We start from the raw sequence: 12,137 nt of genomic DNA, 5'->3' as shown, positions 1-12,137 counted from the left end.
TTCTATAGGATTGAGGTCAGGGCTTCGTGATGGCCACTCCAATACCTTGACTTTGTTGTCCTTAAGCCATTTTTCCACAACTTTGGAAGTATGCTTGGGGTCATTGTCCATTTGGAAGACCCATTTGCGACTAAGCTTTAACTTCCTGACTGATGTCTTGAGATGTTGCTTCAATATATCCACATAATTTCCCTGCCTCATGATGCCACCTGTTTTGTGAAGTGCACCAGTCTCTCCTGCAGCAAAGCACCCCCACAACATGATGCTGCCACCCCCATGCTTCATGGTTGGGATGTTGTTCTTCGGCTTTGCAAGCCCCCCTTTTTTTCCTTCCAAACATAATGATGGTCATTATGGCCAAACAGTTCTATTTTTGTTTCATCAGACCAGAGGACATTTCTCAAAAAAGTACAATCTTTGTCCCCATGTGCAGTTGCAAACCATATTCTGGCTTTTTTTTATGGCGGGTTTGGGGCAGTGGCTTCTTCCTTGGTGAGCGGCCTTTCAGGTTATGTCGATATAGGACTCGTGTTACTGTGGATATAGATACTTTGCACCTGTTTCCTCCAGCATCTTCACAAGGTCCTTTGCTGTTATTCTGGGATTGATCTTCACTTTTTACATCAAAGTACATTCATGTCTAGGAGACAGAACGCGTCTCCTTCCTGAGCGGTATGACGGCTGCGTGGTCCCATGGTGTTTATACTTGCGTACTATTGTTTGTACAGATGAACGTGGTACCTTCAGGCATTTGGAAATTTCTCCCAAGGATGAGCCAGACTCAGGTCTTGGCTGATTTCTTTTGATTTTCCCATGATGTCAAGCAAAGAGGTTTGAAGATAGGCTAATTTACATCATTCGAGTCAATTGAAGGTGTACCTGTGGATGTATTTCAAGGCCTATCAGAAGCTTCTAAAGCCATGACATCATTTTCTGGAATTTTCCAAGTTGTTTAAAGGCACAGTCAACTTAGTGTATGTAAACTTCTGACCCAATGGACTTCTGATACATTGAAAGTGAAATAATCTGTCTGTAAACAATTGTTGGAAGAATTTTTTGTGTCATGCACAAAGTAGATGTCCTTACCGACTTGCCCAAACTATAGTTCGTTAACAAGAAATTTGTGGAGTGGTTGAAAAACTAGTTTTAATGACTCCAACCTAAGTGTATGTAAACTTCTGACTTGAACTGTAGCTTAGTGGTTAGAGCGTTGTGCCAGTAACAAAGATTGCTAGATCGAATCCCCGCGCTGACAAGGTAAAAATCTGTCGTTCTGCCCCTGAACAAGGCAGTTAACCCACTGTTCCTAGGCCGTCATTGTAAATAAGAATTTGTTCATAACTGACTTGCCAAGTTAAATAAAATAAATACAAACAAAATAGTGGAGGAGGAGGGCGGTTCCTCCCTATCCTGTCACTTCAGTACGGCCTCTATTTTGACATTGCTTAGTGTCGCTGCTGACCTCACTGAGTTTTGTATGAGTTTTGTATGCATTCGTTCTTCAGTTGAACAGCCACTCTGATGCTAAACTAGTAGCATAGTAGTAACTGTAGATAATAGTCGTAGTAGGTCAATACCTGTAGTAGGAGGACAGCAGACCAGTCCAGAGACTGGCTTCCGAGTTCAAAGGTCGTCGCTGGTGTACGGAGTGCGATAGTCGGCCGACCCAGCCGAGGGGACATACCAGGAATTCCGCCTGTCTAATTTTTAACTTTTACAGCCAAGAGGGAGCGTGCATACCAGACTGACAGCCGCCCAGGCCAGGAGAGATGGCCTGTGTGTGTGTGCACCTGTTTGTTAGCATTAGCGTTTGTGTGTCTTAGAGTGAGAGTGTACTGAATAAACACAGTGAAGTACGCCGGGCGGCATGCTGGCTTGGCTTAAACTGCAAGTTAATACCCATTGCCCACATTCTTAGACTTATCCAATATAGACTGTCCCAGTTTCTCAAACAGATTTTGGAGTTTCAAAGATACAACACATTCTTCTAAAACCGCTCCTTCCCTCTCACTCCTCCACCCGTTCTCCACCCCCATCTTGTCATGACCCCGCCAGTGAACTTGGCTGTCTCTCATCTACTGTCTACATGGGCCAAGTCATCCAAGCTACCAGTGGAAAGGAGAGTGGGAACAATGTACAGGCAGCCACCCAGCCAGTCCTTGGGCAACGCATCCCAAATAGAAGGCACAGTGGTTTAGTGTCCCTTCTCTCTCCCTGTCTAGCCAGACTTCCCCCAGCCCACAGCCAGCCACACTGAGCTGAGTGAGTGGTACCACGATGCCAGTTTTAGACTTTGGTCCCTCAGGAATGTGTCACTGTTACTGCTGGATGCTCCAGTGTTGTTGTTTAGTGGCTTGTCTTTCTGAACTCTAGTTACTACGGTCACTGACAGTCTAACCAGCCTTGTAGTAATTATTTTTACTCGTCTTTTCATATGAATGAACCACCTGATGTAGTTTATAGATTGGTTACGATATGCACTAGCTTTACGTTTCATGTGTTTCTGTGTACAGATACTGTATGTTTTTCTCTCTCTCTCTCAGGTTGACGAAGCCCCTGTCGTTTGCGGACTGTGTGGGAGACGAGTTACCGTGGGGATGGGAGGCCTCATACGACCCTCAGATTGGCATCTACTACATCGACCACATCAACAGTAAGTTGACAGGTTTACCTCGGTGTTACCCCACTCATTAACATTATGTCTATGTCCAAACCATCTGGGCGATCCACCCGGGCAATCATTGATCTGTCCATCCTAAACAAAGGACCCCAGGCTATTTCATCCAAGATTCCGCCTCAGATGTTTGGGCAGGGGTATTCCGACACTGGATTTGAATTTCTCAAACACAACACAGAGAAATTAGTAGAACGACAGAAACTGTAATGATGTAGATTTTGTTTGGTTTTCTTTCTCTGAATGATGTGTCTGTAACGTCTGTTTCCAGCTCACACTCTCATACACGTAGATCCCCTGAACGCAGCTCACTCTCCGGATCCCAATCACCTGAATTCTGATCACCTGTTCACACACCTGTGTGTCATTATCACACACTATTTAGTTCAGTTCTTTGCACCTCATCATTGTGAGGTATTGTTTGTTTTTGACACACTTCTATTCAGAGCTCTGTTTGTCCTGTGATTTACTCCTCCCGCCTCATTAACGACGCCTTTTGCCTATTCCCTGCCTGTACTCGAATTTCCTGTTAACTACCTATTGCCTGATCTCCCGGATGACGTTACAAACCTTTTCCCTGCCTGTACTGTTGCCTTTTTGGACCCCCTGTGTATGACATTCTGCCTGCCCCTGGACCCAGCTACCTGCCTCCTCCTGTCTCCTCCTCCTCCTGTGGTCCTCTACATTGAACACCTGCTGCGCCCTGTGCTTGAAACCAGCTCTCTGTCTCCCTCATGTTCATTACAGTATCGTTATTTAGATGCTGAAAACCACTGGAACTTATTGTATTATTTCTAGTCAGAGCGCCATGTTGTTTGATATTGATGAGATATTGATGAGTCGTACGATCATTCGCCAAGTGTCTCCATCGAATGAGGAATGTATTATTTGTATTGACTGAACTTTGAGAAATGAGTTAGTCTTTGCTGGCAAATCTTTATCTGAGTTCTATGCTTTTCATTTGTCAAACTGTTTTCAACTGATATGGGCTAAATAACCCTGATCTGATGATATCCAGAGATATTATGAGTGTGATGGCAAAGATGTTGACTGCTAGCAGTCTTATCAGTGACATTAAGTAAGCTAAACATTTAGCAAACTCACAGATGTCATTCTAGGACAAGTATCAGGCCAAGACGATAAGCGATGTTGAATTTGTCAATATTGTCAGCAGATTGATGTTGATATTAATATTGTCACTGAATTTTTCAAATGAATTGTACATATTGATATAGTGAGTGAGAATCTCCACTAAATGAAATGTGTTTGTGATTAGTCACGTTCATTTCTAAATGAGCAGATTAAATTCTACAGGAGCCCGCCTGTCTTCTGCTCATCCCTTAGGAAAACACCTGCATTACCTGGGATTAAATAAACATACTTCTATTAACTCCATTCAATTCAATCAGACATTTGTTTTCTCCCAATGCAGATGGAATCCATTTCCCAAATGTTTTTCCATTGTGCTGGCTGGCTGGCTGTAGCCCGCGGGGTTGAGGTGTGAGCTAGCTGCTGCTGTTGTTGTGTGGGCAAGGGATTCTATTTATCTGTTGCACTCACAACACATTTCTACTGCGATTGTTTGTTGTTGTTTTGTCTAACACCGGTGGGTAAACAAACGCAGTCGGCTGTCAGTCAGGAGTGGATGGTTGTGTGGAGACTCTGGGCTTAGCTTCGGTGTGTTAAGGCTGGCCCTCCTGTGGGTGGTTGGACACAGTGTATTTCTGCACTTCTGAGCAGTTTAGTTTGAATCAGAGTTTGGCTTGTTGCATTGTATTTATTTGTTTTATTTCTTTTTTCATTTTGTCTGGTTGGTTTCATATTGGGAATGTCAAATGAGCTAAAATGCCTAAACAAAACTACAAATAATTTGTTTATTGGAGATAAATGCGTATGTTAAATCCATCTATGATTATGAAGATTATGTGTCCCAAACCATTTTACCTTCGCTTTGGTCTTCCAACAACATGCGGGAGGAAACAGCGCAATATCCCCTCTAACCGCAAGGTGAATAGGCTATATTCAGTAGCCTATGAGTGTCACGATACCAGAATCTGGGCTTCGATACCAGGTTAAGTATCACGATTCTCGATACCATCACAATACCCAAACGACACCACTGCAAAAAAGAGAAGGCATATGAACCTGAGTCACAGAATGGCACTTGATCCAGACAGATGAACACCACTACTGCTCTATTCAATCGTTGGGCATCCTTTGAGTTCAATATCATGACATTTGCCATTTTTTTTGCGTCAACATTTTTCAGAGACAGCCGTGCATGCATTAACGAATCAATTGATGTGACTTAGGTTGTTATGTAGTTTGTTTTTACAATCTAATGGTAATTCTTTATTTGAATGGTACATCCCTATTGATTTTAAATGGGTAAATCGAGATGTAGCCTTGGCCTATTCACACGGATGCATATAATCAATAGGAGTGTGTGCGTGCATTGAGTTATTGAGCTCGTTTTGGCTGATGTTCATCTGTATTCCCATTAAAAAAGTATTGTTTCCCTTCCATTTTTATTTTAGTGTACTGATAAACAACATTCACATAGGAGTAGCTTATTTGCTAAAAGTGTGCGCTGTCTCTTTAACCAGTAATGAAGTCATTCAGAGGCAAGAAGGGGGTAGCCCGGAGTTAGTTCACTGAGGCAATAGACCATCTGGGTTGAGACGTGAGGGACCAATTAAGTGAATGAATGAAGTTTGGTGGCAATAAGCGTTAAAATCTTCATATTTTGCATTATGGTTTGCATATTAAAACAAACAAAGCTGGAAGCTACTGGTGTCGTCATGCATTGTTCTAGCCTGTATGGACATTGTTTTGCGAACAGTAATGAACAGTTTCAACATTTCTACATGCCGTGTCGCATTATTCAGGTGTGTTCACTTCTGTGCAGCATGAGTGGGGAGCTAACATGATGCAGCCCAGACGCTTAGAGCAGGCTAAGTGGAGCACACACACTACTTTTGCTCTGTAAGGCTGCGCTGACAGAGTTGATCCGGGAGACTCATTCGACGGCCGGACGAAAGTTTTATTTTATTTTTTTTTACATCTAGTACTGAACCGTTTTTCATGTTCTAGTATAGAAAAAGCACTGAACTAAGGAGGTAAATGCACCAGAGCTGTAAAAACCTATTTAGGTTGAAAGCCTCCTTTTTATAGAAGTGATACACTTTCCTTTCTCAGCAAACACCCCAATGACCGTTTGCCAATGCATATTTCATGTCTAACTCAAGGCCATCAAAATCTCTTCACGCTGAACCTCCCTTCACCTGTCTAGGCTGTATCCCAGATACCTGTGAGGTGAGTGGAGAATGTGGACTGATTGATAAGGGCCCACAGTCTATCCTCGTCAGGTGGTCTGGAAAACAAAAACTCCTGGCCCTAGTTGGGGCAAGACGGTGGGCAAGGGTAGCTAGGGGTTTAGTCTGGGTGGGTACCTACTTCTCCCTGCCCTGTCTGTACGTCCTTGCTTCTCCCTCCCTGCCCAGGCTGTTCCCCGCCCCAACAGGCCTCACTTCCTTATTATGTAAACCCTGCTGCTGCCCTGTGGCCTCCCTGCATTGTTGGAGTGGAGGGAGGGATGGGACGGGGGTTGATAAGGGTCTGTTATGTGTGGTGATTTGCCTTCTCTTATGTGGCGTAGATGGGCCCAGAGAAGAAGGGTTGCCTAACCTAGTGGGAACTTCCCTGACTTCACATAACCACTCAGCGACTGTGTCAACACTGTCTATTGTGCTCTAGCCACTACCTCATACCTTTTTAGGGTTGATCATCAGCATGTGGCTTTGTGTTCACAAGTGTGTGTGTGTGAGGCTCAAATCATTTGTCATATCATACAATGACTTCTGTAGGACATCGATACAGTGTGTTGGGAGTGCAAGAGCAACTCCCAACATCGATACAGTGTGTTGGGAGTGCAAGAGCAACTCCCAACACTGACCAGAAGTTATATAGCAGATCAGAAACAAAACATTACTTAGGGCCTAGCCGAGGATTATCCTACCCAGCGAACCTGGGAACATTCCCAGAACATAGTGAAGATTCCCATTAAGTTCTAGTTAAGGTTTTATATAACATTAGGATGGTAGCAAATTATTGTAATATTTTCTTATTTAATTTAAAACATATCTGTGGAATGTTCTAACATTTAATTTACTACAATGTTGTGCACAACATCTGTAACAACCACATTCCCCAAACACTCTCATTGGGTTTCCAGGCAATGTAATAACACAATGAACCAGTGATGTTTTTCCAGCAAACCGAAATTTAGTCTGTGGAAGTTCCCAGAACATTCGCTAGGTTGCGTCAAACATTTTCATAACACAGATCCAGTCGTGCTGATTGTTATACAATGTTTGTATAAAATATTTGTTTTTGTGTTATTAGAACATACGCCGCGAGCTAACAAATGTTCTGGGAACTTTCACATAACCAAATTTGGTTTGCTGGGTAGCCTACACCCTCAGCAGAAGAATACACAGGGCTGAGAGTTCCATAGAGAGAGACAGAGAGAGCGGGAGAGTGGAGACAGGCACTGACACAGTCACAAGCACGTAAACGCGTGCACACACACACACCAATCCTGATGTAGTGAAATCCGGTTATTCCTCATAGCAGGCAGTCTCTGCATTGCTGACATACTTAGTGTGGCATGGAGGGGGCCGTACTCTCAGTGTAGAGAGACTTGTTGTTTTCCACACAAAGGCTGTATGTCTCCCAAATGGCATGCTATTCCCTATATAGTGCACTACTTTTGATCAAAGCCCTATGGGCCCTAAACTACATAGGGAATTGGGTGGCATTTGGGACACAGACAAAGTACAGTAAGGAATGAAGGATTAACCCTTTCCTGCCCTGCCACCGGACAGGGCTACCCCAGACGAGCAGGTCGGAGACAAACAAAAGAGGGTAGAGAGAGAGAGAGTGAGAGAAGAAGAGAGTAGTGTTGTGATTGATTCAGATGGATTGCTTCCTCTGCTCTCCCACTGTGCCTTTCTCTTCCCTCAAAACAACCCACTGTTAAGATGTGGTTGTAGGCCTGCTTCGTTTGCAGTATACAGTGACTTCAGAAACTGTTCACACCCCTTGACTTTTTCAACATTCTGTTGCCTTAACAGCGTGAATTTAAAATGGATTCAATTGAAATGTTTCACTGGCCGACACACAATACCACAAAATGTCAGTGTAATTATTATTTCTTTTTGTACAAATTAATTTAAGAATGAAAAGCTGAAATGACTTGGGTCAATAAGAATTCAACCCCTTTGTTATGGCAAGCCTAAATAAGTTCAGGAGTAAAAATTTGCTTAACAAGTCACATAACAGTCTCTGTGTGCAATAATAGTGTTTAATGTGATTTTTTTAACGACTACCCAATCTCCTATTATATGTAAGGTCGAGCAGTGAATTTCAAACACAGATTCAACCACTAAAACCAGGGAGGTTTTCCAATGCCTCGCAAAGAAGGGCACCTATTTATTGGTAGATGGGTATAAAAAAGCAAACATTGAATATCCATTTTGAGCATGGTGAAGTTATTAATTACACTTTGGATGGTGAATCAATGCACCCAGTCACTACAAATATACAGGCGTCCCGCTCAGGGATGAGGCCAATAATGACTTTAAAACAGTTAGAGTTTAATGGCTGTGATAGGAGAACTCTTGAGGATGGATCAACAACATCGTAGTTACTCCACAATACTAACCTAAATGAGAAAAAATATTCCAAAACATGAATCCTATTCGCAACAAAGCACTAAAGTAAAATGGCAACAAAAAAAATGTGCCAAAGAAATGAACCTTGTGTCCTGAATACAGAGCGCTATGTTTCAGACAACTCCAACACATCACTGAGTCCCACTACATAATTTCAAGCATGGTGGTGGCTGCATCATGTTATGGGTATGCTTGCCGTCGGAAAGGATTAGGGAGTTTTTTTTTTTGATAATAAATGGAAGCGAGCTAAGCACAGGCAAAATCTTAGAGGAAAACCTGGTTCAGTCTGCTTTCCAACACACTGGGAGATAAATTCACCTTTCAGCAATAACCTAAAACACAGGGTTGCTTACTAAGATGACATTGAATGTTCCGGAGTGGCCTAGTTAGATTTTCAAGCCGATTTGTCAAAATTGTATGTCAAGACTTGAAATGGCAATGAACCAACTTGACAGAGCTTGAAGAATTTTTTCAAATGATAATATCGTACAATCCAGGTGTGCAAAGCTCTTAGAGACTTACCCAGAAAGACTCATAGCTGTAATCGCTGCCAACGGGGATTCTAACATGTATTGACTCAGTGGTATGAAATACTTTTGGGATATTTTCATTCTCAGAAGATGTTGCAAAAATTTGTGGGAACATGTTTTCACTTAGTTTCTGAAGGCACGATGTTGGATGTTTGTATCAAAATGGGAGACAAATTGAGTGAGTTGTATCTGACCGGTGTCTGATGTGCTTAGAAGAAGATTAAAGGAATAGGAACATTGTGTAAAACACACAGTAAAATGCCAATGTTGTTAGTGTTGATTTTTTTTGGATAGGATTGACCTGATGAAAACGTCAACCAAGAGAAAATGTTCACGTAACTGACAAAGGAACACCAACATAAAGTGTCCTAATAGGACGTTGGACCACCACGGGCCTCCAGAACAGCTTTAATGGGCCTTGGCTTAGACGCTGTCTCAGGTGCCGCTCCAGAATCTCCCATAAGTGTTCAATTGTGTTGAGATCTGGTGACTGAGACGGCCATGGCATAGGGTTTCCATATTTTTTTTATGCTCATCCAACCATTCAGTGACCACTCGTGGGATGAGAGCATTGTCATCCTATGGGGCCAAAATAATAGCCTGCGGAGCATTTTTATACATGACCCTAAGCATGATGGGATATTCATTGCTTAATTAACTCAGGAACCCCATGTGTGTGGAACTACATGCTTTCAATCTACTTTGTATCCCTCATTTACTCAAGTGTTTTCCATTACTTTGGCAGTTACCTGTATATCTGAATCAGTGTTCTGGCATGCTGTAGCTGTATGGCACAAAAGGGGGCTACAAATAAAGTATTGTCGTCACCATCATCATCGTTTTGTTTATGGGAGTAGATCTCATTGATGATATTCTCCCCTCTCTAGAGAGTACCCAGCTAGAGGACCCCCGGGCGGAGTGGAGGAAGGAGCAGGAGAGGATGTTGAAGGAGTACCTGACAGTAGCCCAGGATGCCCTGGTCACCCAGAAAGAGCTGTACCAGGTGAAATGGATGGATGAGTGAATGCATGGAAGGATATATGGATGGATAACAATGGATGGATGGGTGGGTGAAAGGATGGATGAATGAATTAACAAATAGAATGAGGGAATGGATGAACAAAGGACCGTATGAATGAACAAGACTTATTTCCGTTGTGATCTTCGATACCAGGTCAAAGAGCAGCGGCTGGCCTTGGCCCTGGATCAGTACACACGCCTCAACGACGCATACAAGGACAAGTCCAGCTCACGCACCAGCCGTGAGTAGTGAACCTGAACCTAGTTCTCAACCAATTGTCACACACAAGTGTGTTCTGTCCTTCACACACTAACGGTCCAGATGGCTCTCTCTCGTCCAGTGTTCTCGGGGTCTTCGTCCAGCACTAAGTATGACCCTGATATCCTCAAGGCTGAGATCTCTACCACCAAAGTCAGGGTAAGGTGCATCTCTCTCACTCACTCACTCACTCACTCACTCACTCACTCACTCACTCACTCACTCACTGACCTCTTCTCAACTTATTTTGTTGTATTTTATCCACTTTCTCTCCACAATTTTGATCTGGTCTCATCGCTGCAACTCCCCAACGGGTTCAGGAGGCCGAGGTCGAGTCATGCGTCCTCCGAAACGTGACCCGCCAAACCGCACTTCTTAACACCCGCCCACTTAACCCGGAAGCCAGCAGCACCAATCTGTCGGAGGAAACACGTTCAACTGATGAACGAAGTCAGCCTGCAGGCTCCCGGCCCGCCACAAGGAGTCACTAGAGTACAATGAGCCAAGTAAAGCCCCCCGGCCAAACCCTCACCTGGCCAAACCCTCTCCTAACCCAGACGACACTGGAACAATTGTGCGCCACACTATGGGACTCTCGAACACGGCCGGTTGTGACACAGACTGGGATCGAATCTGGGTCTGTAGTGATGCCTCAAGCACTGCGATAGACCGCTGCGCCACTTGGGAGGGCAACTAGTGTTTTCTTGACAGTCTCTCGTTCTCACTTTTCTTTCTTTTTCTCGTTCTCTCTTTCTCTCAATTCAAAGGGGCTTTATTGGCATGGGAAACATATGTTTACATTGCCAAAACAAGTGAAAAAAAACAAGAAACAAAACACCTCTCTTCTCAATGAAAGTGCATTCCTCTGTCTCTGTTAATGCCTCTCTCTGTCCGCTACTGTAGGTGAATAAGCTGAAGAGAGAGCTCTCCCAGATGAAACAGGAGCTCATCTACAAAGAACAAGGCTTTGAAACCTTGCAGCAGTAAGTCCCCTTTTCATATTGATCACACACCTGTCTGTATTAAATGCATGCGCACACACACACACACACACCTGTGTATTGTAAGCTGCTCTGTGACTGTTGTGATTTTACAGCTTTAGTGTTACGTGTCTATTGGACTTGATAGTGCCTGAGGGCGGTCATAAAACAGTGTGATTACAGATGTAGGAGCTTCATTTCATCACTTTGGTGCAGGAGCACTTTCCTGCAATGCAGGACATTTAAAACTGCAAAAATTGCCATTAATTATATTCCACATAATAATTCACTATTCCGTTACTGCAGGATTGTTTTCCTGCTGTAGCAAACTGGCTCAAATTGAGAGAGGGGGAGAGAGAGAATGACCATAGGGGAGAGAGAGAATGACCATAGGGGAGAGAGAGAATGACCATAGGGGAGAGAGAGAATGACCATAGGGGAGAGAGAGAATGACCATAGGGGAGAGAGAGAATGGCCATGAGATGGGAGGTAAAGAGAGAATGACCATAGGGGAGAGAGAGAGACCATGAGATCGGAGGAAAAGAGAGAATGACCAGGAGATCGGAGGGAAAGAGAGAATGACCAGGAGATCGGAGGGAAAGAGAGAATGACCAGGAGATAGGAGGGAAAGAGAGAGAGAATGAAGGGGGAAGAGGGGAGGATAGGAGAGACAGAAAGTAAGAGGTGAGAGAGAGAGGGGTTTTGTTGCTCACACGGCAGGCTCTGGCTTAAGCCCTGTCCAAAGCAGCCACTTTTTATTACAATAATTGAAACAATGAAGCATTGTCGTTCACCCTCCACACACACTCCAGAGTGAAAAGGGGGCAGGAACACACACACACACAAACTGCACATTAGGAAGGTCAGAAATCATGCATGGCAGCTTAACAAAGGTTGCTTGTTATGTAATTTTGTCGTACTATGCTGTTAGACAAACAC

At 43.6% G+C, this 12,137-nt stretch overlaps 1 protein-coding gene across 3 annotated transcripts in view; it reads left to right on the top strand.

The window, feature by feature from the left end:
• The window catches only part of LOC118361865 (protein WWC2-like), a 47,397-nt gene that overhangs the window by 11,892 nt on the left and 23,368 nt on the right, over positions 1 to 12,137 (top strand). For 2 of the 3 annotated variants that reach the window (XM_052486690.1, XM_052486689.1), the window contains exons 2-6: positions 2,544 to 2,653; positions 9,827 to 9,942; positions 10,114 to 10,201; positions 10,301 to 10,377; positions 11,122 to 11,201. In XM_052486690.1, the coding sequence (XP_052342650.1) occupies positions 2,544 to 2,653; positions 9,827 to 9,942; positions 10,114 to 10,201; positions 10,301 to 10,377; positions 11,122 to 11,201 (471 nt within the window). The remainder of the gene's footprint in view (positions 1 to 2,543; positions 2,654 to 9,826; positions 9,943 to 10,113; positions 10,202 to 10,300; positions 10,378 to 11,121; positions 11,202 to 12,137) is intronic. The other variant, XM_052486691.1, reaches the window with a different exon arrangement.

Source organism: Oncorhynchus keta, chromosome 29 (assembly GCF_023373465.1).
Source record: "Oncorhynchus keta strain PuntledgeMale-10-30-2019 chromosome 29, Oket_V2, whole genome shotgun sequence".
Classification (NCBI taxonomy): Eukaryota; Metazoa; Chordata; class Actinopteri; order Salmoniformes; family Salmonidae; genus Oncorhynchus; species Oncorhynchus keta.
Note: the sequence above shows the minus strand (reverse complement) of the source record. Positions and strands in the feature narration are given on the sequence as shown.